Raw genomic sequence first — 25315 nt, 5'->3', positions numbered from 1 at the left:
AATAATCAGAGAAAAGAAGTAGAACTCAAATTTATGTTGACCTTTTTCTGATCGTTTTCCTCATCTCTCTGTCAAGTAGACGGGAGCAAACACTCTCAGTCGCCTTTTTTTTCCACGGAAATCGGAGTCTTTTGAAAGCTCCTCCGGGGTTGGAGCTGGAGGTTAAACTAAAGCACCTCCATTTGAGACGCAGCACGACTCCTCACGACACTCAAAGTCACAGCAGTTGGCACGTGGAACCAATCTGCTCTCACTTTATCTCCTTCTACAGTCACTGTGCTGGCTGGCTCCCATCTTAACGGAACAATGGAGCAGCATTACCAGCGGCTCATCCTTGTGATCCCGTCTCCCAGGGGTCTCCGTCTCCTTCCAGTGGTGTAAATGTAGGTCGCCCGCTCTGCGATTTCACCAGGCTGCTGTTTATTTGAACGAGGAGGTGAATCCAAGACGCAGGCGATCCGCGTATTTATTTGTCTCACTAATGATGTCTTAAAACCAGAAACCCCCCGTGTGTCCGTAGGTGTCGCTTTTTTAAAAACTCGAGAGGAAGTCAAGAGTTGGTAGTTGGAGCTACTGGAGCAAACAAGCTCTAGTTCTGTTTCTCCAGACTTTTTCAATGTGAACGACATCCCCAAAAGTTCACGTCAACAAAACTTTTTCTTGGCAACAGGTGTTGTGTTCTCTCTCGCTCAAGTCACAGGGGTGACACTCTACAAGCTCAGACTGATGGATCATGAGATGTTCTCATGCCAGAGTGCATTTTAAAGTCCCATAGAAGCCCATGTTAGCCTTCTTCACTCAAGAACCTTAAATATAGAAAAAAAAAATTCAACTTCCTCTTTAATCTCTTTAAAGATGATGAAGATAAGCTATCAAAAATTGTATATTTCTTAAATTAAGTTTTTCATATTAACAGAAGACTAAAAGGTCCTGGGTGCTCCCTGTTCCAGCCCAGGCCTACCGTGTGTCCCGTGTGTGGCCCAGTTGAGACCCACATAACACCTTGACAGATTAGATTATACTGCCTTCATCAGCAAACAAACATGAAAGACACTCTAGACAAACATCCCACTCATATCCCAAATGACTTACCACAGTTGAAGCCTACTGGATTCTGGGTGCAAGCCACACATGGGGCCCACAATTGGGGCTCATATGGACCCCACATCGCATTGCTGGCTGGGGTGTCCATGAGCACGAGGGAAGGCACCTTGCTAAGACTTTACTTTCAGCACTCATCTATGATGCAATAGTAGTATTCATAGTCATGTAGGTTCAGAAAGTACTATAAATTGTGGACTTCATTTAGTTCTAAAGACTCAAGAACCCCAAACACTAAAGAAACATTGTAAGAAGACGGCATGTGTGATCATGAACATCCATAGCATCTTCTATGAAGTCTTATGCTAGTTGATAAGCAAAACTGGCACTTTAAAATCATTTGTTTTTTTAAACTTTATTATTATTAATTCAATCTGATTATTATTTAAAGCAGTTTTTTTTATTTAATAATTGTCATCTTGGATTTTTTTCAGTTAGTTTAGAAAACAAAAACTCAACTTTTTTTTTTCATATACAAAACTCAATGGCAGAGATGTATGTGTGTATTTAGAAAGCAGACACGGACTAATTTGAAGTTCTCTCTGAATTTCACTTTTCAATGCTAACTGTATTATTAATGTGAAAAGATTTGGAAGCCCAGTCCGCTGAGGTACTTACTTTGAAACTGTATTTATGATTATAAATGCTCTTGTTATATTGATTATTTTTGCCAAGCAGAATCCATATCCGTGTTCTTTTATGGGACCGTTTCATCCTGTATCACAACAGATAAAACTCAGCGGTGGGACCTGGGAACTGCCTGTGTGGTTTCCTGTCGAGCCAGTAAGTAGGGCAGTGTGTTGAGAGCAGACGCATAACCTCACCCTTCTTCGTGCAAGTCGCAGGCTGTATACATGAACCGCAATGAAGCCGGTCTGCAGGAATCCCCCGAGGTCGAGCCGGCGGCCGCGTGATGCCAGACACGCGGTGCTGCCAAGCAGCCACATGCCACTGTCTGATGCGTCTGTCTCAGCTCGTCATCAGCTGACCGGCTTCAAGGGCCGAACACGTGCGCTCAATCAGAGAGCGAGGAGTCATCTGAGGCGGCCAACTCGCGATAAACATGACAGCTCCGAGACAACCGTCTCTCCCCACAAGTCTCTCGGTGACGCAGCCGCGAACAAAAAAACACTGATCCGCGCGCATCTCCGCGTGTTTCCCGCCGCTCTCCCTGGAGCACCTCGACACCTCTGAGGAGGCGAAACTGGGAATTCACTCGCAGAACAATTACACACTCCACCGTCCTGAATTATTTATGAATCATTATGTTGTCGGGATGAACACGCGTGTCTGAGCGCGAGCGCACTTCCACAGCGCTCCCTCGGAAACAACACAACTGTGCTAGATCTGGTGGCCTGGAATCTGGCGGCGGCTCCACAGCGCCCCTCTGCGGCGGAGATCAGCAAAGCGCCCACATTGATTTCACTTTTTTATTTTGGCATGAAAAGCAGCTCACAATTTGGCAGTTGAAGCAGCTCAAGTACATATATATATATTTATATGTATAAAAAATATTTAAAATAAAGGCACAGTTGTCAAGAAGCGTCTGCGTGCAAAAACAGGAGCAGAGAAAGTGAGCTGTAAACATCGAATGACACTCTGGGTTGGCTTATGTAACATTTCCGCAAGTTTAAATTAGCAAAGCGAACTCTTACGCCACAAAAGGGCAGGGGGCGCCCCCCAGCTATCACATGACATGGCCACACGTGTAACACAAAAATCCACAGAAGCTTTTAAATTAAAACAAACCTTCACCAGCCTTGGACAAACAAACACCCGCCACTCACTCTAGAAATATAGAAAACGTCCTGTCACACTTGGATTTTCCTTATCATCCAACAATGGAATCATTTGATTGTCAGCCGTTTCGTAGCGAGCTAACAGCAGCTGACAACAACAAAGATGGCGCTTAGCTGTTTAAATGAATTTTGAATGCAGCACTTGGAGCTTCAACAGTCGCGCCCATGCTCGGAAGAGGAACGGCCTCCTTCAAAAAAAAAGAGGCTGACCAGCGCTCGTGGCACCTTTGGTCGGGGTCGACCCGTCACTAACACCGGTGGCTCTTTCAAAGATCCGACTGAGTCCTTCGGCCGCCTTGGTACTCTTCAGTCTCCTTCAGAGAACAGTCTCTGTCGCTCACACGTCGATCTTCTTTAGCTGCTCGTAGGTGAGGAAGAACTAGACATGAAGTCAAGGAAGCAGAATGTCGAGCGGTCCTGAGGTGCACTGCAACACCCGACAGAATAAGAAAAAAATATTGAATTTGAAGCAACTTATGGTACTAAACTTGTTCTGCGGCCTTCGGTTCTCAGCTCGCCTCAGAAAACCTTGCATTATTTTTTAATCACATTTTGTATTAAAGCCTTCATTGTACTGACTCTCCTCTCTGAACCGCCTCCCCCAACCTGTTACGCCTTCAGTCAGGGGCAGTGGGCTACTGAGCCAGTAGTTTCTCTGGTTACATAACCAGATTTAAAATAAGCCCCTCTTCCAGTCAGGCACCCCGAACCACAGAGCGGAATGAACAGACTTTGCCTGCAGAGGTTGCATCACGCCAGTTAGGTGGGGTGAGCGAAGGGAGATTTGGAAAGGATACGATGATGTTCCAGGGTCCCAGGCGAAGCCAGTTGGGGAAGAAACCCTTGTAGAGCGCCATGAAGCCCTCGGAGCGCCAGGTCTGAGAACAGAGACAAACTTTCTTTTTGACACAGTACTGAAAAAGGTTGCTGTGATTTTTTTATTTTTCTGCTCTGATGAAGTGAAGCAGCAAATCCACGAGTTTAGCATTGGACCCTAAAAGCAAATTTAGTTGCTTGAAAACTTCAGCACAGAAACTAAATGTTGACTTGTCAATAGTATTTAGGCTCAAAGTTATGGCTCTCAGTGCATCATCATTTCATTGGACAATAATTCACCTGTCATTTTCAAGCACATGATTCCACGTGGTCTACCTAATACATCCACCAGGGGGAGCAGCCGAGAGGCAAAAGTTTAGGACAACAAATAACTGTGGAAGTGACTGTGGAAGAAGCATTGATAATGTTCCTCTTGAAAACACTGAAGGAGGCAGTGGCCAGTGAGGCTGCTAAATACATTGTGACTGGAGGACGGAGAATTTCCGCCCTTGTTATGTCTTCTTCGTGTTTCATGAGAGCTATGCATCCGATATTAACAGCAACACTGCCCCCCCATGGTTTCTGGTGGTACCGCGTCATTTGACCCATATCCGTGAGCTTTGTGGAAATGTGCAGAAATACCGGTGAAATGACAGAAGGCCCCGTCCGTATCTGGATCCATGAGTAATGTTGAGCGTAAATGGGCCTTGACGGAGGTTCTGATCGCACCAGCTTCAGGTATCAGGAAGTATAAAACAAGCTTTTGAACAGACCTGCAGGAGACAGTCCAGTGTTCCCTGATACAGAGCGCCGCCCTTCTGGTTCATCATGCGTGTCCGGACTACATCCACCGGGTTGGACGCCAGTGCTCCGGCCAGGCCGCAAACAAAACTGGACCTGTAGCAGACAGTTAATCATCTATGTAGCTTTCAGTTTCAGAACTCGCATGTCAATCATTGTTCAAACAATCTACCCGCCCAAATTTGAAACATAAACTCTTATCGAATCGTGATAAGGGATGAATGAAGTCTTAATTTAACTTACAAAAAGTGCGTGTACACCGTGTCGCCCATGTAGCCTGACAGGATCAGGTGCTTCTTGGTGATGTCATAGACAGGCAGTTCGACCCCGACGACGATCGCTGCCCGCTGAGCCGTGAGCGAGACGCCCTGATGAGAGAGGGACGGAAGTTGTGATCTAAAGTAAATATTCTATTTTTCTTCACTGCCTTATCGTAAATTTCAGGATCATCCCCATTTCTTTTGTCTCAACACAACTGAAAACCATTTCAAAATAAAATCCAGGCACACACAGCTAAGTCCTGTTTACTTTTGGGTGGCTGCCAAAAATCACAGAAAAACACCAAATATTTACCCAGATTAGGGCAGTATAAGTCTTGGAAGCCACTCAAATCGTCTGAGTCCACATAAGTTGAAAATGAAGTCATTATGATCATAGTAATTATTTCATTATTACTGAAGGGTTGGTGTTTTCTTTGTGCTTAAATAGCTCACTGTTATACAAACGCTGCACCACACTGATTGAACAAGTTACATAAAGGCTTTGTAAAATCCGTTTCACAACAGAGGAGCTGGTGTTGAGCAGCAAACACTGGAACTCATGGCACAGCAGGAGGCTTCCCTCTGTCCTCGCGTCACTCTACGCCCCTCACGTGAGCATTTCATCTACACCTGTTTAAACGCCCCAAAAGTCAGTTGCTGTTGCCATCTGACTTTTGGGGAAACCCCGAACATCCCACAGAAAGTGCCAGTGAATTTACATATATTGACTTTTTGATCACATTTTTGTGGCGCTTGTGAGTGGTTCTCCCGAATCCCATTCAAGTACTCAGCATCAAAGTATGCTCCAACTGTCTTTTTTCATTGACAGTGTTTTATGGCTCCCAGTTTTGACCATTAAAATCATTACAATTGAAAGCAATGGGTCAATGTTATGGCACAACACACTCATGGATTGCGCCACAGTCGATTGTGAAAACAAATTGTTTCTGAAAATAAATGCAGTCGGAAGTGGTGCTCTTCATTCCATTGTGTTACATAAACACAAAATGAAATTTGGATCACAGTCAGGACTCATTTGTTTCTATTTCAGGGCTTTTTTTTGTCCATGTTTTAGAAGGTCAGCCGTCAGCTCAACGACCTGACATGGTGTTAAAACAGCACGTACCTTCCAGAGTCCTCGTGTTCCCTCCTGCTGATAGATGTTGATGAAGTTCCCCATCATGCTGCCCTGGATCACGCTGCCTTGAGCTTGCATGCGGATCTGAACCAACAGATTTGACAAAGATTGAACAGGGTAATTTCATAGGAGCTTTCAGCCAATAATAACTCCAGGAGTGATTTTTTTTTTTGCTCCAATTCTCTGTTACCACACCAATGCCTGACACACAAAGTGGAACAAACACACATACTGTTGGATGCATGACTGTCACTCAGAGAACATTCTGTGTGAATTATGACCTATAAATAAAACTTAAGTAGCCAGCGATAGCATGCGCTCGACTCGGCATGTAACCAAAATAACTCTTGCGATCATCCATGAAGGCCTCAGGACACTGTTGCTCAGAGTTGCTGGAGTACTTGAGCACACAGTTGTTTTCAGAGTAGATTCATTGCAGCTGTTGGAAGAAGTAAAACCTGTTCCTCTGTGAAGAATCAGATAACAAACTACAGCCATTAGCGCTGCAACACGTGAGCTCAGCTACCTTCAGCACGTCAGTGGGGTTGGCGATGGAGGAGGAGATGACCCCGGAGAGAACGCCGCACAACACATTAGTCAGTAAGGTCTCATCTGAAACAGAGGAGGAAGCAGAATTTGATATCCCGGTTCTCATTGTCTGACGTCAGGCAGAGACATTAAATGTCACTTGAAAAGCTCATGCTCACATTTAGGTCTGACTTTTACGTTGGAAAGTGTGAATGCAAGCGTGTGCATGCTTCCACTGACTCACCTTCTGGCCTCTCAACCAGAAGTCGCTTAAACGTCTGGTATGTTCCAATCTTGATGGTCCCGTAGGACGCTTGTCTTAGCATAGCAGGGGAGATTCTGGGAAAACAGAAGTGGATACAATCACTCTTTTCAATGACCGCAGACTGTCCACAAACATGTTTGTTGTCGTTGTCACTGGCATTATCACCTCAGACGTGAGTGTTTTGTGTTCAACTGTGAGCCACAACACAAGTAAAACAAGTTTAACAAAGCCTTACTGCAGAAACCAGCTCCAAGTTTTGTTGCCATGTGAAATAGGTTTCACCACTTAAAGTCCAGAGAACGCACAACTCAGTGCAGCAATGTGTGTCTAGCATCTTCTTTTATGGTGAGGTAATCGTGTTACTGGATTAAAAAGAAGCCAATTGCCATGGAAATTTCTGTCTCACAAAAACTATTTCTCTCAAATACACACTCTGAGAGAGTGAGAGAATTCATTGAGTTTCATCTAACCACAATTTACAGCGTACAGCTACAGATTTAAAATCGCAATGCCTGATCAGATATAGAAATGAACTAAACTAATGTATGATGGAGTAACTTCTGTGTTTTCATTCAGCAGAAACCCCATTAAGTCTCATTGAAACTTGAGAAGCCAAGCACTTGAGTCTGATGCAATCTTTAGCAGTGGCTTCAAAACAACTACATTACTTTATTCGCCTCGTGTGTTCACTGCAGAAGATCAGTATTTACAGTCAACCGTACATATGACGATTAATCGAGAGTGTAAATTAACTTAATAGTACACAAAATGAGTTGGTAGTAATCGTATTACGCGGAGCACTTGTGAAAACGCATGTGATGAGGTAGAGGTTTGGGAGATTAGCTGCAATAGAGGAAGCATGCTAACCCGGAGTACAGTGCTCGGAGCCCCTCCTCCCGCACTATCCGGACCAACGCATGGAGCATGCCTCGGTACCGGATTTCGCGGTATTTGCTGTCGCCTACTTGTCCTTGAACTTGTAGACGGGTCTTGGTTAAATCGATGGGGAACGTGCCTGGAACAGAACACACGCGTTACTTCCTCGTGAGACGGTGAAACGCAACCCAGATGTGAAGGCGTCCTTCCGGGCCTCCTCCCCGCTCATCACTCACCGCACTCGGCAGTCACCGACGCCAGGCCGCCGAACACAAAGGGCTTCCAGTTGACGCTGTTGGACATTTTCTAAGGCTTGTCCAGGAGTCCTGCTGTATCTTCAGGCCCAGGCGGTGAAGAGTGGAGGCCACAAAGGGGAGTTTACAGTAGAGCGGGAGCTTGAATTCCAGCCGGCACTTGAGACTATAGCAAGGAGCTCCGCCCTCAGCACGGTCTGAAAATAAGCCCCGCCCACCACTATCCATATGGCTACTGTCCTTTTTGTCCCGCCCCCTTACGTTGCTATGCGACACTCCATCGACTGTAAATATTTAAAAAAATAAATAGAATTATATTACAGCGATTTTTAAAAATGTTCACTGCATTGATTGATTCATCATCATTGAAGCAGAGCGAAACCGTGACAAAATGTTAGTGTTCAAGGCTCCACCATAGCACAATAATAACAATACGAATAATAATAATAATAATACAAATAAATATTGTGAGACATTGACAGGAACGCTATTTAGGAATAACGTTAAAAAAAGTTGCTCCCAAAATATATCAAAATAAAATAACAACATAGCTACACTAAAAATTAATACACAAACATACGCTGATATATTTTACCTTCGCACATCAAATGATGTTAAATTAGATCAGATTACATTTCCTTTATTCTTCCCACACTGGGAAAAGTTTGGTTGTTATGGCAACATACAGGCATTACATTAAAGTCAAAACATTCAACAGTGAAGCAAAGCAAAAACGCTGAAAAAAGTTAGTTTAAAAAATTTGCATCATCAACAAAAAATGAAATATACTTAAACACGAACAAAAAAGAACAATACTTTTTAAAATAATATTTTAAGCAAATATATAATTATAATAAAACGCTTAGTATTAATGAGTATAAATGAATGTATTATAAATGAATGTACTGGGGGAAAATATAAATGCACAATGATTAAAAAAAAAAAAGAGCAACATGTACAATGCTTACAATTGAATTTGTGTACCGCGCAATCTGCTAAAAGCTGCTCTGTTAAATGACCACTAGATGTCAGCAGAATACCAATTCAAGTACTTAAAGTAGTCACACTTACGCTGCTATGGTCATTGGTTATGGGTCAATACCAACCGCAGAGCCACCACTAGTTTATTAACGACGAAGGAAATAGGGAACTGGATTTGCGTGTCTCTCTGTGCGTGAGTTGTGTCAGGCCGTGACTGTTACACAAAACAGCGGAAATATTTAAAAAGACTTTTATCAGAAACCATCACGAAGATAGGAAGTGGTGTCGGCTGTGCGATGAGCTTGCGTGACGGCAGAAGATGTGCTTATGTTGCGATAAATGCCCACTAAAATGGGGACGCGGGTTAGATCTGTAGCAATGAATACATAACCTAATGCTTTACGTGCTGTTTATTCTATTCTATGCGTTGATTTAGTGGACTTAGTTGCTCCCTGCAGCCACAAGGGGGCTCCCAAATGTTACACAAAAAGAGAGAAACGCCACTAAATAGGATTGACGTTTTGTTTGTTTTTTTAAATGCAGAAAGTAATAACTATCTTAGATAACTGAAATTGAAAGAGAGAGGGTCCCAGTCTCTGTCAAACAATGTGCTTAATGAAGAACATAGATAATCGGTGGTCGTAAAAGAACATTTTCTCCATTGTTTGTGTTAATTTGAAACATAGATTGAACATACTTGCCTTTTTTTCAAACAATAATACGCTGATTTGCTGCGCAAAGTGTGTGAATGTGCACTTGACTGCTGAGCACACGTCCTATAGAACAAACCAGACGCTTTTCTCCTTGAAATACATGTATTACAATTACAAATTTGACATTTTCAGAAGTACATTGCGTACTTAAATAATTTAATTTAAACTATGACATCAATATTTTTTTTACGTTTTCTCAACTATTCATATCCAATTTGTTTTCTAAAAAGAAAAAGTGGTTAAAAAATACAAATATTGGCATCAAAATAATTCAAATACTACAAAAGCACAAGCAGTGACCCCAGCGCAGACAAACACACACTGGTGTTGTTTTGGTCGCTTCTGTGTGGCAGGGTATTTTTACTTTAACCTCGAGGCAACGGTGAGCCTAATGGGAAGTGAAGGCCTGTCCACAATAGTTAGAGTGTGTGCCTGTGTATGTGTGTGAGTGTGTGTGTGTCACGACTGTCCTAGTTGTTTACCACGTCTTCTCTCACTCTGCTCCTCATCCTCCAGCTCTGAACGTAGACTCATCACCACGACGATGGATGCAACACCCTGCGCTCTGATTGGCTGATACACAGCTGTCAGCTGGTCCAATCCCGTTCCAAGATGGATGTGCGACTTGAGCTGCTGTCATAAAAGAGACCCCACAGAGTAGTGACGCAAAAGCAACAGTAAATTTCCAGGCTTAAAGCGTCGCGGCTTATAATGTTACCTAAAGCGATTTCACCATATAAGGACTTCCCGTTTGGTCACCACACATCTGAATCTCAGTGACTCACCCAGTGTTACACGATGGGTACAATTCCACCTGACCTGAGCCATGAAGGTGTGAGGCCTCCATCCCTTTTGCTCATCTTCACATTTCTGTCTTGTAAGCATATCAGGAAGGCCTCTGAGAATGGTGAATTCTTGAAAGATCTCTAGTGACTCGCCACCAAGGCCTTTGATATTGACCTCAACCTTTGGTTAATAGCAAACGGCTTCACAGATTTCTGCCCTTGAGGTGGGAGTTTCTGTGCGATGGTGTAATAAGGTAGGGTGAGGGGAATGTCATCAGAAGACAGGAAGTGTCGAAGAGTAAAGAAGAAGAGAATATTCATTCACTCAGTTTATATTCCTGAGCCCAGGAGGCTGATGTGTGTTCCTGTGTGTTCAGAATCAGAATCAAAAAAACTTTATTAATCCCAAGGGAAATTGTGTTCGTAACATGCTCTGTACTCAACATATGACAATAAATTAAAAAGAAATAATATTATAAAGTGCAAAAAAGCTATACTAAAGAGCTTAGAAACCATGTGAACAATGTGTAAGAAAATTCAGTTCAAGTAGAATCCTTCATTGTGATTTTTTTCAGATTGTTTTTATTGCCACAGGAAGAAAGGACCTCCTGCAAATGAGAGTTATCCTAATGTTTTCATTAAATGAAATGTGAGATGACAGAAATCTCGACAAACGCTGCTGAAAATGTCACCCAGCTACCAACAACGTCAGCAAAGCAGAACTAATTCCAAAATATTCTGCATCTTACCGGTCCTAAATGATCATAATATAAATATTTTCAACTGATATTTTTAACCTGCATTTATTTTTAACATTTTAGCATGACAAATATTGTTGATATCAATGTGCTTAATCAGACAGCAGGTGGCAGCAGTGGTCCGGAGCCTGCTTGCACAACAAACAGTACAAGGGAAGAAGAATGCACACAAATGCACTGACTGTATTTAAGCAGTGAAGGACTAAAGGTGAAACCCTGAGAAGTGCTGTTATTTAAATCCTCTCACCACAATAGTCAGGATCAGAGACGACAAATCTACTGCGACCAATAGGAGCTTCAAATCTAATAATATGGGATTTAAAAAATGGATAAAGTCAGTGAAAGCAAGTATAATTTAACATCCACATGTATTGAATCAGAGATTCAGAAAATAAAGACTCATAAATGAATGTAGAGACATTTTTTATGATGAAAATGTTTTTTGTTTTTTTTTCCGAGGCGATGACCAGCAGATGAAGTGACAGCCTTGTTAGCCGAACGCTGACAGGTCCTTCTTCGTGGCTCAAGTCTATAATCATCGGAGGAGAACAAAAGGCAGCAGAAGGCCCATAAGTCCCGGTGACACCCCGGGGTAACATCTGTAATGATCTCTAAAATTCCTTGACTTGCCGTTTAAGTCAGTATTTAGAGCCATTAGACGGACGCGTGTAACCTTTCTATCACGTTCTTCCACTCTACTTCCTAATAGCTGGATTAGCTGCCGCTGTAATAGACTCATCCATCTCCACTGTTTATGCAGCTTCCCTCTCACACACACACTTTCCTCTTCTTCATCTCTTGCTCATGGGCAATTACACAAACAAATGCAGTTTGTTTTCCTCTCTTTTCGAATGGAAATGATTTAACGCATTAATTAGGGCGGGGGATTTAAAAAAAAAATGCAGTTGTTTTGTTTCATGAAAAATGATGACGTCACACTGTTGCTGCTTCAATCTGCACGGGACATTAGCCATGCGGATTTATGCAGATTCCCGTCTTGGTGCTGGGCTCCGATTGGTCGGAATGGGACGCCCATGCAGAGGAGCTGGAATGGGGATTTTGACGGCGAGGTGGGGGGGAGGCAGCGAGGGAAGAGTTCCCACATATGACGTGGTCTGGTGAACCGTCATCAGGCATACGTAAGACTCCCACGCAGGTTTCGGATCACTTCCGAAGGGCACATCAAGAGCGTTGGTAGAGTCTTCAGCTTCTAAATATTAAGATTCAGGATTAATTCACATGTCAAACCCGAGGCCGTGGGCCCGAATCAGGCCCACCATGTTGTTTTACATGGAGCATTAGATGTCTAAGGCTGTCTCAAACTGAAAACTTGAGTAAATGCAGAATAAGAAACAGCCAAAATAAACAGACATTTGAATGGGTCGGATGAGAAACTGGCTCTGGATGGTGGAATGTGACCTAATGTGTGTCTGTTTGTGTGTCGACATTCTGTTCATTGATTTGCTGCCATTTACCTAATCCACTTTGCTTAACAGAGGCCCAGTGAAGCTCACACAATGTTCTTCTCTCGCTCTCTCACACACACACACGTTCGTATTTCTGCCTATCTGAGGACCTCCCATTGACGTTCCCCAGCCTCTCACTCTAACCCTCGCCATCCCAAACACATAGCTAACCTTCGCCATGAGTCTGAACCAAACTGAAACTCAATTGTAATGACTCAGTTATTTTGAAGTTTTAACCCTTTAACCCCTCATTTAACCCCCCAAAACACACACACACACACGCAGAGGCAAGAAACAAAACTATTTTGACCCAGTGCTATTGTCGCTGACACTCAACTTTCAGCCGTCACAGCGACGTCACCCCGCCTCCCGCCCGACCCCTCACTTCACCACCCCTTCCATTCTGTCGTGTTCTCCTTCTGCTTGATCCTTTGAGGGGAGGACAATTTCTCTTATCAGCTCAGAGCAGATGCAGCCGTGTGTGTGTGTGTGTGTGTGTGGGTGCGTGGGCGTGAGGATAATCCCAAGCCCTGCTTTCATTGGCTCAGCACTAACACGTTCGGGGTGTCGCTGATGACTTGGGGGTTTATTTCAGAAATATCAGCTCTTCGTCGAGCAGAAGGTTGTGACTTTTAAAATGGCAGCGCGGCAATTACAAGATGAAACATCCCAGAGTGGCATTTCCCAAATTTCATTAACATTTGTCTGTGTCGACTCTTATTAGAGCGTGCGTCCGCGCGCTGTCGTGACTCACTGTGTCACACACAAACACCTTGAATGATTTTACATTCACCAGTTCATTGCTGCAGTTTAATGTCCTGCTTTTGTGAGCGCACAAAAACCACCTGCTCATGACAAGCGACCACCTCCCGTACTCTTGACATCTAAGAGCTTTTTTAATTTGTTCACCCTTTCACTGCTTCAGTCATGATGACTCTCTGTTACTGTGCCTGCGTGTGTGTGTGTGAGAGAGAGCGTGTGCACTTTATCTTGTGTGTGTGCGTGTGTGTGTGTACTCAGCCTCTTTTTTGCCAAATTTGAGAAAAAACTCCAGGGTTGTAGTTGCCATAGTAACCAGCCATTCGCTGCATCTGGCAAATTATAGGTCTGTATTGAAGGGCGAGCGTGTGTGTGTGTGTGTGTGTGTGTGTGTGTGTGTGTGCAATGTGCGTCTTGTCGTTCTGAGCGTGCAAACCTCTCCTGCATACCAAAATGATCTCCAGGTGAAAAGAAAAGCAAGATTTTACCATTGATTTTCAGCCAGTCAATACAGCCAATCTCCGGTACACATTAATATGATGAACTGGCTCTAAATAGACGACAGGGTCCTACATGAGGGGAGCATCAGTGGCCTGCCTCTGTCTACTAGAGAATGCAGAACAAACCAAAAGGTCTATATGAAAGTCAACAGTTTTAGTTTCAATATTAGAGCCATATAAAGCACAGATAGACATTTCGAAATATTAGATACAGGCAATATAGTTTCTTTTAGCAAGTGTGCGACTGCTCAAGGAACACAAAGCGACATAAGAGCTCTATACTGACTTTATAAGTTTCCTAATCCTTCATTTCAGTAGCTGTATAGTTCCAATAGTTTGAATAGATACTGTATAACCAGTGAAAACAAAGACTGTTTTAGAGTCTTGGTATCCTACTGATCCTCCGATCATTGCTAAACAACAGGCTGGGTGGTGCTACCACTGAGTAACCACCTTATACAGATGTTATCAGTCCATTGAAGGTCTGTTCCCAACATACATATCACCCTTCCATATAGGCCAGTACGCTCCTACTGTATATTTAAGACAAGCCTGTGAACGTAAACAGATGATGTTGAAACCTCTTATTTTATTTTGTTGACAGCACTTTATTCCGAAGCACTTTCCTAGTTGGTGGGACCCCCACTGACCATGGCAATATATTAGATTCTGATTCTGACATTTAAACTTGCAGAACTTCATCCTTCAAGCTTCAGAAAAGCTTCCCATGGTCACGTGATGTAACTTAAAAGTGCAGAAAGACGGAAGAGGCCCACATGAATGGATGATTTGGATTACGAAAACAGTCATTTACGGGACCCATAGCACATGGAACTTCTCATACACCTGAGGAAAGGTCAGATACCTTGCTTTAGACTTTTACTTTTATATGGGAACTGTGTTTGTGATTAAGTTTAGAGTCCAGCACTTACCTTTCCATCCCTGTTTTATCATCCCGATATGACAATTCCCTTCAAAATCTCGATGATTCACTGTTCACGTCTCCCCTGGCAGGAGTTTAACCTCCCATATTGAGATCTTAATGGGGTCACCACTTCCATCTTGAAGTGTCTTTCCTGCAAATAAATGACATCACAATTTGCTAAAGGGAAGACACCGAGTTGAAAAGTCAGGCATCGCATCTCTCCGTGGACTTACAGAGACTTTTACAGGGGATAAACACGAGCCGGTCGTACTTGTTGGTCCTATAAATCATATGGGTAAATGGTGTGTGTTAAAGATTTAACCGACTCCCATTAGAGAGTCGTGTATGGCTGTCAGCTTGCTTCTTTATGTAGACAGTAAGCTATTTATTTCAAAAACAAGCCTTCAATTCTGCTTTTTTCCTCCGGAGCCCTCGACACTCCCTCCTGTACGGTGATTTATTGGAAGTTTAAATTCCTCGACTGGATCTTTTTATTTTACTGTAGACAAAGCAAGACAAGGAAAGGAGGAACAGACCAAATGAAGGAGGAAAGAAGAGGATGATGTCTTTGAATATGAGGGAGCACTGAGGTGTGCAGGGAGAGAGTGTGTGTGAGGGCACCATTAAAGCCTCGTACTATAAATCTCTGACAGTGTGTGTGTGTGCAGATAACAGAGGGATGTCTCTCTGTATTCTAGCTCTGTCAGGATGATGTATGCTTCCCTTTCTTCTCGTCTGAGAAATATTAAAAGGGGGTCCAGTGTGTGATCTCAGCCAGCATGTGGTCAACATGTTTGGTAATTCCACACCTCTTATCTATACTCACATGAGGTTTCCTATCAGTGGGAGACTTGTGGTGGCAGAAGTGGCCCAAAACATGGACTATATAACACCAACAGGGGAAGAGGAGGAAGAGCTGAGGAAGAAATAAGCAACAGCTGACAGTGACAGCTCTCTCTCGCGGGCGCGTCTAGCTTGACAGGTCTGATTGATCACATAATGGCGAGCACATTTCGACGCTCTGTTCTTCATTTAGCTGACAGCCTTTTCTTTATGGCACCTTGTGTTATGGTATCATAATCATGCCGGAGCAGCCCCGGAATAAATCTTCACAGCGTCCTGCCCCAACCAGCTACAGCCCTGACACGCCAGGTGGCTGCTGAGGCCTCCGTATATCCTTCATGGTGTCTCAAATGGCGGCGTCAACTGCCACTCAAACAACCTCATCGAGCAACTGCGACAAGGACGAAGAGAGAGCGAGAGAGAGAAAAGCTGCGGAGGAATAATGCTAATCGTAACACAGGTCTCTCTGTCAACCTTGAACATGACCTTCTGGTATGATGCCTTACGTAACAACAGGGACACGCTTACAGCACAGCGTTTCCTTGGCTCAGATCGTGCCAATAAAAGGGGGCTTGTTGCTGTTGTTGCCTACAGCGTGATTTAGATTCAAAAATAGGTCAGTACGTTACGTTCTACCTGCCTCTCTCAAGACGTGCATGGACCCTTCAAAGGATCATGGGTTGGATGATGCACGCCGCGATATAAACACCTTCACCACTGCCAACCGATTTCAATGGATCTCTAATCCAGTTCTATAGTTCCCTGACAGATGTTTCTGACTGGGAGGGAGAGGGAGAATTTCTGAAAGACCCCTGTACAAAGGTATTCAGTGGACTACGACATGACTTGGTTTTCCAATGAATCATGCAGGATCTGAACTTTATGTCCTGCCTGAATGTGTGACTCCATCTTCCTGCTATTGTCACTGAAGTGAATGCCAACGTTCTAAAACACCAATAAAACATTTGAATGAATATGCTCGGTCATTGGTTTCATTGAAGCAGCCACAAACAGAGATGACTGTTTTGCTTTTAAGCTACTCTAAATGCTTTGGTGAATGAAATTTTTGACTACACCAGATCTGATTCCTGGCACCAATTTTGTAGTCCTTGTCGCTCCTTTCTATTTAAACCAGTGGACATGACTGCCACCTGGTCTCCCTGCCTCGCGCCCATCATCCAGACAGCGGTCGCACCCACTGTTTTGAGTGAGAGCTGAGCGGGGCAGAGCCAAAGTGACAGCAATGAAGGAGGACAGGACAGGCGGGCTGCTTCTCCAGCAGAAATGAAGTTTCGTTTTTAGACCAACTGACTTCCACATTGACCATAGCAAGTCTACAACCAAAGATACAAGTACATGAGAGTCTGATGAGGACAATCGTGTGACAGAAAATTCAAACTAGACTGTGACACTTCACTTCAACAATAATGAAGTTATTCCCAGAACGGCGTCAGACTTCTTTGACTTTGACTAAAAAAAGCTGTTGAGAAACTCCAGAACCAATCAGGTGGCTCCGTCCACTCTCTCTCCCAGTCTGTCCAGGGAGCTATACAAGAGTCAGACGGCCTCAATGGGACAGAACTGCAGGCGCCTTGCTCTGCCGCCTCTCTCAACATTTGACTGTTAGCCTCGGTAATGACATCGGATTTGACCCTGCCTTACCGCACCACATTGTGACCCGTTTTACAATGTCTAACTGAATGTAACTTGGTAAATACAAACGTTCAAAATTTTAATGGTGAGCGAAACCACTCGCTAAGCATAATAGCTAAAGAAAGAAACACACAACAGAGCAGAAACTGGAGGTCAAACACAAAAGGCGTGTTGAAGGGGACACAGAAGAGAAGGCGAAACAAAGGTCTCTGGTTTCTAAAGCAGGTACCAACTGATATTCAGGAAATATATCTATTTTAACCCAAGCTTTGAATGCTGAAGACACAAGAGAAAAGTGGCTGTCTCACTAGTAAGGTATGGAAGCAGCAATGCGAATAGCTGACACCAACTCTGCATCAAGATTTAGGGTGTGAATCTGTGCTTGAGTGAGGGACATTAGCAGGACCATCCCAGATAGCATCTCCTTCTCTGGTAGGACAACCAGAGCGAAAGACAGAGGCAGAAAATGAAGTCTGGAAAAGGATGTCAGATGGATGGATAGAGGAAAGGGGTGGAAGCAGAAAGCCCTGCTGTAGAGAGTAATGATAGAGGAAGAGACAGGGATGGAGAGACAGAATAAAAAGAGGAAATACAGAGTTGATGAGTGAGGAAATGATGAATGGACTGAGGGAGAGACAGATGGGCCATGTCCCTCAGTGAAGCTGTGTGGCAGAAAAAGTGAGAGTGAGTGAAAGGGTGCTTAGGGAGCCAAAGATGATGATGATAATTATGATGAGGGTCTCATACACTCACACACACATGCAGCACTGAGAAAGGCCCAGCGGCCGAAGTCATTCGGTTCAATAGATATTACATTAAAAACAAAACGCATGCAATCATTTGAATATTATCAGTGAAACTGTTTGGAGAGTGATTTATATCCGTAAGTAGACTGAGTGGATCATTTTCCACAGCAGATACACAATAAACACCTCTGCTTCTTCTTCACATCTTCACTACATTGGTGTTTATCTCTCACCGCCGACTGTCATTAGCTCATGTCGCGTGTGACGCTCAAAGCCTCCCCAAATGTCACCCAGACTATCCAGCCCTCCCAGTCACGGCCACAGTGATCTTTCGGAATCATTTGCAACATCCGCCGCATGGAACATCATCCATATATCTGTCCGCTCAAGCGTGCCGAGAAGCACTGTGATCTCTGCGTTCTGGGTGAGATGATAGAACATTGGGTCCACAACTGGAAACAACTTGTTTACTCAACACTGAAACTGAGTTCAGCAAAGGGGAAGGTTTGTTTGTGTCCACGCTAGGCTGGTAGCAAAAGGGGCAGAACATTTCCGGTAAATTTCCAGGGGAACTTAAGCTTGGGAATTTTGGAAATTGCATTTCCTTTGCTGAATAACATAGAAGCTATGAGGTCAAACGGATGAGGAGGTGTTTTGACAGCTAATATAAAAGCTTTTTCACGCTTAGCAAGGAAGACGGTGTAAAAGGTTAAGCCCAACTATTTGAATAAAACATTAGGGCTACAACTAACAATCATTTTCCTTGGTGACTAATCTATTCATTATTTTTTCCATTAGTCGACTAATTACGATGACGTTTGTTTGGACCTATTTTGAATTTCTGTTTAACCTTAAGTTGCTTAAATCATCTCACTGTGATACTCAAGACACCATACATTATTAAAAAAGTATATTAAAATAATGACACATAATGCGAACATGTGTAAAACCTGTGAAGCATGAAGCGTGAAACAGTTGACAGAGAGCTCCAGTTCTTTAAAACTGAAGTCTTTATTGGTCCTTGAGAAGAATCTAAAATCATCACTATACACATATGTATCTCATATAAAATATCTGATCGACATCCACATCGAAAGATCTTATTTGAATAATAATCTAAAACGATGTGTTCAGTGTAGCTCCCCAGTTCAGTTCTGGTTATTATTAGGAGGAGGAGGAGAGAGACCGAAGACGCTTCACTACATCTACAACTTACAACAAGTTAGCTCCATGCTAACCGACATGCTAGCTGTTAGCTCGAGAGAGTGTGTGGCGTGACAGACCAGTCACGGAACATGACCATTCTACCATGGTGTCGAGGGGTTTGCTCATCCTCAAGATGCGTTATCTTCACAAACAAAACGAAGCCACACTTCAGAACACCACGACCTGTCGCAGCTCAAACTCCTCCGTGACTGTCACTGAGGCGGACAGTGACGGTCGCCAGTTGGAGTCCGACCTCAGTCAGGAACCAGGAACAGGATTTAACATATCTGTATGATTCCAGAGTGTTTTTTCTCACTGCTTCCGAATAACAACCAGTTCTCGATGCGCATCCTGCGGCCCGTGTGTGTTTATACCAACAACAACACAATGACACTGTTTCGCGAAGCTTCATTAGCCTGACTCTGAAGCTAAGAACGGGTGCCAATGATCTGCTTGGCTGAGGTCTGCGCTCCCTGCAAACCATCACCTCTGACACCCGGCACACATTCCCTTGCCTGAAGGGGGCATCTGGGTTGAGCTTGTGATCTAGATCTCTGCATGTCCAACTTACATCACACACATTAATTAGCCAAACTTGGCCCCTGTAGTGGAAAGTGACTCGTGTCCAGCAGGGGCATCGATACTTGTCACACCTCTGCCACCCCTCTATCAACGCTGATTATGACGTAAGCCCCTGGCTCTGGCAGCTCTCACTCTCTCTTTGTTATAAAAGAGCCACACATACTTCCATGGAACACACACACACACACACACCCAGTGCCATAATGGAGCAATTATCCTCTCCAGGCGCGATCTGCTCCTCTGATTGTAATTTGCATTTATTATTATCCTCCAGCCTGCCAGGGGCTGTGAAGCATGGGGCTCATCCCGCGCACCACACTGATGGACCTGCACAGATGCTTGGCAAACATGTGCTCCAGGACACAGGCTTCAGAAAACACGGAGAAACTGTGTCGACGCTGGCTGCGCACGGAGTCATTACCAAAACAACCTGTCGTTTTGTTAATGCCGATCGCTATTAATGACGCGACAGTGAGAACAGTGTGTTCCATCACCCCAAAACATGCTTCACATCAAACTCTGATGTGGCTTTCTGCAGTCTGTGTTGGTGTCAAGATGTCCTCCGGGCTCATCGTATGGAAATTTGTGAGAGGCACACCCACCGACACAGCAGTACGAGCTCATACTGGGGCTCACGCACGCACAAAGGGAATGTGCTGGAGACCACTGGGGTGTGAAATGACTCTGTTATCATGTCGTCTATGTGGAATATATTTCCCCATCAAACTTCTTTGGCAGGTGGGATTGTGAGGCTGCTGTGTGTGTGTGTTTTGGTGAAGAAAAAGATGGAGTTTGCTTTTTGAGTCGCATATAAATGGTGCTCAGAAAAATAATATTGTTGAATTAGCGGAGAAAAAATAGGGCGAAGCAATAAAGCGCCATGGAAATATGAGCATCATTAGAATCCTAATTAAGTTCAGATAAAAGCAGTGGCTGGGTCATTTATTTAAAGAACTGGAGAGGGCATTCTGTCCTCCATCTCTCCTGTGATGTCTTCATCGAGTCATGGCCATCGACATGGAGCTCTTATAGCGTCCGTCTTGTGGTTTGGTCTTAATAGTAGTGATGTCTCTCTGTAGATGGCTCCCAACCATCGGTGGAGGGAGTCATTATGTGAGCATAATAGAATACAATATTTTCATAATTGACCAGACTCTGAGGACGGGAGTGCTGTTCTATGAAAATGTTGCTTGGAGACAGAAATGCTACCTCGAATTGGATCTCTAAGGTTAACAATAGCCATAATAAACTGAGATTAATTTAGAATTCCATCGGGAAGTCTTGCTTAAAGATGCCCCTGACAGATAGAGGGAGACCCTCACTTAAGAGCTGTGGCGATTGCTGCACCAAATCAAAATTTAAGAAGCTCTATTTTGTGTTTGTAGGAGGAGGTGATGTACCTTCATTTGACACTCATCAGAGTGGAAAATAATTCACTTTATAATGTTGTCACAATCACAAAACATGAACGCACAGGGGGCTTGTGCGATGATTTATGAAACAGAAATGAAAATAGATTTAGATAGATGACTGTATTTCAGATAATAATCCTCGCTGATAACATCCTTGCTCTGTTGCTTTTAAATTTCACTTTGCTCGTGATTGGTAATGAGATATTTCCTGCAGCCAGGATAATAATAAGTCCATCTCCAGCCAGCACCTTTCCATTTTGCCCTCTGATGAACACACAGCATCATCTTCTCTCTCCCTCCTACTCAGGCTGAAAATCGCACACGCGTGAGTTGAATGTCGACGTACGTGAGCGCGTTCTCCAGGGAACATTCAGTCCGAGCAACTCCATTGCACTGACTAATTGATGTGGTATTGTGTGTGTGTGTGTGAGTGTGTGTTCTGTAAGTTTGAGAGAAAGTGAGAGTGGGAGGAAACCATGTGTTTTTAACTTATGATACCTTTAGCCACTCGCGAGCCAAGCGCTGTCAGTCACATGATCATTCATCTGTGTGGTGGTTAGAAACTTGACCCTCCATTCTGACAGAAAATAAGAGACCCGTGAAGCAAAATGTTGAAGTGTTAATAGCCAACCCCCCCGACCCTCACCACAGACACACACATACGCACACACACATAGTTAAACCCTTCGTCCTTTCTTTAGCACCCAACCTCACAGAGATTCAGGACCAAGGGTAGCTCTTTTGACACGTGCACAGCTAATGTAGCAGTAACAGCTACTTAATGGTTGACAAATGGCTTGAATATGGGGTGGATGGGGTGGATTCTCTGCAGTGTACTTGGATGGAACAAAAAGTTGAAAGTCAATTTAAAAAAAAACATTTTTTCCAAACAATTAGGAACTTTTTATGTGTTTCCTCTTCAAATTCTAAAACGTTTTGACATAGAAAATAGAAAAAAACGGACCAGTTCACTCTAAATTAAAATACAGAATGTTATATTAACGTATACTTCATCCATATTTGAATTTAGTCCGCGTTTAAAATATGCCTTTATCATATCAGTCAATATTAGAATTGTTTCCACTTGAATATGACGATTTAGACGAATGTACAAAATATTCCTGCAGTCCCTGAAGGCATCTTCGTCGAGCCGCTCCATATATGGTAATTGTAACCATCCGGGTTGCCAGGTAACGACTCGCACCGAACACCGCGACCAGAAGCAAGAAAGTAACGATAGCAAACCAACTTTCAGTGTTTAAAGATGCGGCGTGGATATCAACGGACCTTTTCTCTCACTAGCTGGACGTATTACTAGCATGCGGCCACCACCTCTGTGACAAGGTGAACTCTGTTAGCTCCCTACTTAGCCATTAGCTAACAGATAAATTCCGAAACACCACAATGTCTCATTCAGGAGATTGACACATCCGTATGAACAACTCCTTTTTCTGGGTGAAATGATATGTGTTGTTAATGTTGTTATCTTATTCAGTGGCTTCAGGTCACATGATACAAACTCGAATTTAAGTCGTTACATCATATTTTGATTTCAAATTGTTTAAATTCTGGCATCCAAATCCATATGAATATTGAGTCGCGTTTGCTGCTGTCTGTTTATTTCTAATGTTGTTTTGACTGTGTTTGCTCACATGATGTTTGTTTGTGCCTTTGTTTGTCTGATTATAGGCCGAAATAGTCCATGATAAAACAGTGCATGCAGTCAACGCTGATGTCGGACAAATCTCTGAATCTTGGCTATAAACATAGATAAACATAGGTGTGACTGAAGACTGAGAGGCTTCTACAAAGCAAAGCAACTCTTATATCAGGATCACTGGCTGATGAACAAGTAATTCATTGTGCTTAAGGGGCTTATATCGGAGTTCGCATCTGGTAAATGTGTTGAAATGGCCATTATCTGGGAACAGTGCTTCACTTCTCCTAAGGCGAAGTGACAAAGACTTTCTAATTATGAAAGCAAAACTTTGAAATGTAGTTTAGAATGTGAGGCTGGATGAATAGTAATTATTGTTCCAAACAGCTAAAAGAAGAAGATTCCAGTGGTGGTCCACTGCTGCTGCCATCACCCCAAAACCCTGCAGCTGTTGCTTTATTTTTCCAGTTAAGCGATCATAGAGTGGATGTCAAATCGTGGCCCTAACAGAAGAGCTATTATCCATCCACTTTAGAGTTATCAACTTGCAACTCTACGCCTGCCCTTGGCTAATCATTTTCTCTAACTACTGAGGAGGAATTGCTAAAGATTTGGCTGAGCTCTTGCTAGAGGTGTCACTGTTCTCCTCAATTATTTTACCTGTCTGTACGTGGAAGGCAGTGAACAATGATCTGTTTATGTGCTTCTCAGAGCGTTTGACACTAAGCATTCGCAACCATCCCAGGAGGCGCGGAACATGAATTGTGGGGAGACTGTCAACACCAACAGCGCAAAATCAGCAGGTAGTGAGTTGTGAAAGTGATATGAGATGATGTTTCTAATTAGCTCACTTAATATTCAGACGCGCTGGCCCATCCACTTAAGCCAATAGAGCAAGTCATGAAAAGTGGAGAGGAAGTGTCAGCTGAGGAGGACCTGGATAAAAACCAAAGGGCTCCAGTTGACCTCCTACACAAGGTAATAACTTGGATGCCCCCTGCGGCGCTCACATATGAACAATAAGATGGTGACTGTCATATCAATAAAGATGTTATAAAAGTGAATGTAGAGGTCACATGCTCCATTCAATGTTGACAAACCCAATTGCTTAGCTAGTAGCTTGAGGTTTAGGTTTTTGGTTGCAGTCTGGGTTTGAATGCACCTTTCTCCTGCTGTAAATGTCATGTCGTGTTATTGATCTAGGATCAGCTAACCAAGGATCTGGGGTCACTCTTGAGTCATTGTTGACTGTGATGTGGCAAGTGGATTTCACCTGGCGTGATGTTTGTCAAACCTTGTGGTTTCAGTTTCTCCAAGCTTTGAACAAACCGGATCTGCATCTGGCTAGAAACCTGTGTCGGATGAGTGAGTGTCGCCTGGACCCTGAACCCTGTTGCTTCTCATCACCTCGTGTTGCCTGTCGTTGCAGTACTTGTGTATGAGCCAGACTATCTGGAGGCGCGAGAGTTTCTCTCGCTCATCAAGAAGAAACTGCAAGAAGGTGAAGACCTCCCTCCGCTCAGTCACATGAACACACACTGACTTATCTTATCTCTTAATGGCAGACAAAGACGAGGACAACGATGACGAAGAAACCACTAGCAGCAGCTCCACGTCAACGTCTGTTGATGAGGAAGAAACTGATGAATGACGGCTGTGTTTCATGAATTCGTGTTGGTTACTGGCACCTGTTCCGAGCCTAATTCTTACAGAAGAAACCCTCGAGTGGAGCTTCGTCCTGGATCATCTATTGCACTTTTAAGTGTGAATCCTAAAGTGACTCATGCATGAGAAAAAGTATAAATGATGATTCATTTTTAAAGCCAAAAGAGAATCCACTGTTTTCTGCTGAGCAAAAGTTTGCATGATGTTGCAGCCATCTGCCTTGTAAATGTGCACCTCCGGCACTAAGTCGGAACCGATCTGTCCTGCGATCAGCAGGTGCGATGTTTTTGAGTTATTTCACATCACTGAGCGCACGGTGTGAGCGGAGAACGTGGGATCTGATAGCGGCTGTATCATTTGCAGTGGCTGAATGCACATAATGGCTGGTCTCTGTCCATTCAGTGGTCCAGGACACCGGAGGAAGGACACTGAAGTCAGCGACCGCCGAGCTGGGTGTCTCTGTGTTATTGTCCATGTCAAGGTTTTTAACAGGCTTCAGGTCACAGAATTATGATGCATGTATTGTAGCGCTCACATAAAGGTGTGTGCGTGAGGTGGATTTGTAAGAGACACATATCTAACCTGATAGAGCATGAAAAGCACCTCGCAGCTTCCACAGGTCCTCACAGTCGATCAATACGACGTGGCACCTGAAGATAAAGAGATGAGTATCAGGTTATTTCAACTCGTAAACTGTGCTCTTCATCTCAAGGTCAATTTGTGTGAAGCCCACTCAGAATACATTTCACAGTCTCCCCTCGCGCACCTTCCTGGAGACAGAAGGGGGTGAGCGCAGACGTCACTGGTGTTTTTCCTTTTGCTTTTT

General features: G+C 43.6%; 2 protein-coding genes across 12 annotated transcripts; one reads left to right on the top strand and one right to left on the bottom strand.

Moving 5' to 3' along the window:
* Positions 1 to 2517: 2517 nt before the first annotated feature.
* On the bottom strand, positions 2518 to 25139 carry LOC128769006 (kidney mitochondrial carrier protein 1). 6 transcript variants are annotated; one of them, XM_053882216.1, is made up of 12 exons: positions 25072 to 25139; positions 14733 to 14876; positions 10015 to 10165; positions 7821 to 8122; positions 7576 to 7723; positions 6688 to 6782; positions 6442 to 6527; positions 5904 to 5999; positions 4761 to 4885; positions 4490 to 4613; positions 3698 to 3778; positions 2518 to 3279 (listed from the first exon to the last, which is right to left on the bottom strand). In XM_053882216.1, exons 4-12 carry the CDS (start codon positions 7885 to 7887, stop codon positions 3238 to 3240), a joined length of 864 nt encoding a protein of 287 aa, XP_053738191.1. In that variant the 5' UTR covers positions 7888 to 8122; positions 10015 to 10165; positions 14733 to 14876; positions 25072 to 25139; the 3' UTR covers positions 2518 to 3237. The 6 variants fall into 6 exon arrangements, with proteins under 6 accessions (XP_053738191.1, XP_053738188.1, XP_053738190.1 ...); XM_053882213.1 differs by lacking the exons at positions 14733 to 14876; positions 25072 to 25139 and adding an exon at positions 10251 to 12265; XM_053882215.1 differs by lacking the exons at positions 14733 to 14876; positions 25072 to 25139 and adding an exon at positions 10251 to 12265 and having other exon boundaries at positions 10015 to 10162.
* Positions 22323 to 24685, top strand: erich2 (glutamate-rich 2). Of its 6 annotated transcripts, none has more exons than XM_053882221.1 (7): positions 22323 to 22511; positions 22857 to 23063; positions 23536 to 23627; positions 23687 to 23802; positions 24132 to 24189; positions 24254 to 24325; positions 24390 to 24685. In XM_053882221.1, the coding sequence occupies exons 3-7, from the start codon at positions 23582 to 23584 to the stop codon at positions 24473 to 24475; spliced, it is 378 nt and encodes a 125-aa protein (XP_053738196.1). In that variant the 5' UTR covers positions 22323 to 22511; positions 22857 to 23063; positions 23536 to 23581; the 3' UTR covers positions 24476 to 24685. The 6 variants fall into 6 exon arrangements, with proteins under 6 accessions (XP_053738196.1, XP_053738193.1, XP_053738195.1 ...); XM_053882218.1 differs by having other exon boundaries at positions 22857 to 23019; positions 24390 to 24683; XM_053882223.1 differs by lacking the exon at positions 22857 to 23063 and having other exon boundaries at positions 22338 to 22397; positions 22470 to 22511; positions 24390 to 24684.
* Positions 25140 to 25315: the final 176 nt, after the last annotated feature.

This window comes from Synchiropus splendidus, chromosome 13 (assembly GCF_027744825.2).
Source record: "Synchiropus splendidus isolate RoL2022-P1 chromosome 13, RoL_Sspl_1.0, whole genome shotgun sequence".
Taxonomy (NCBI): domain Eukaryota; kingdom Metazoa; phylum Chordata; class Actinopteri; order Syngnathiformes; family Callionymidae; genus Synchiropus; species Synchiropus splendidus.
This window is presented reverse-complemented; position numbering and strand designations above follow the sequence as displayed.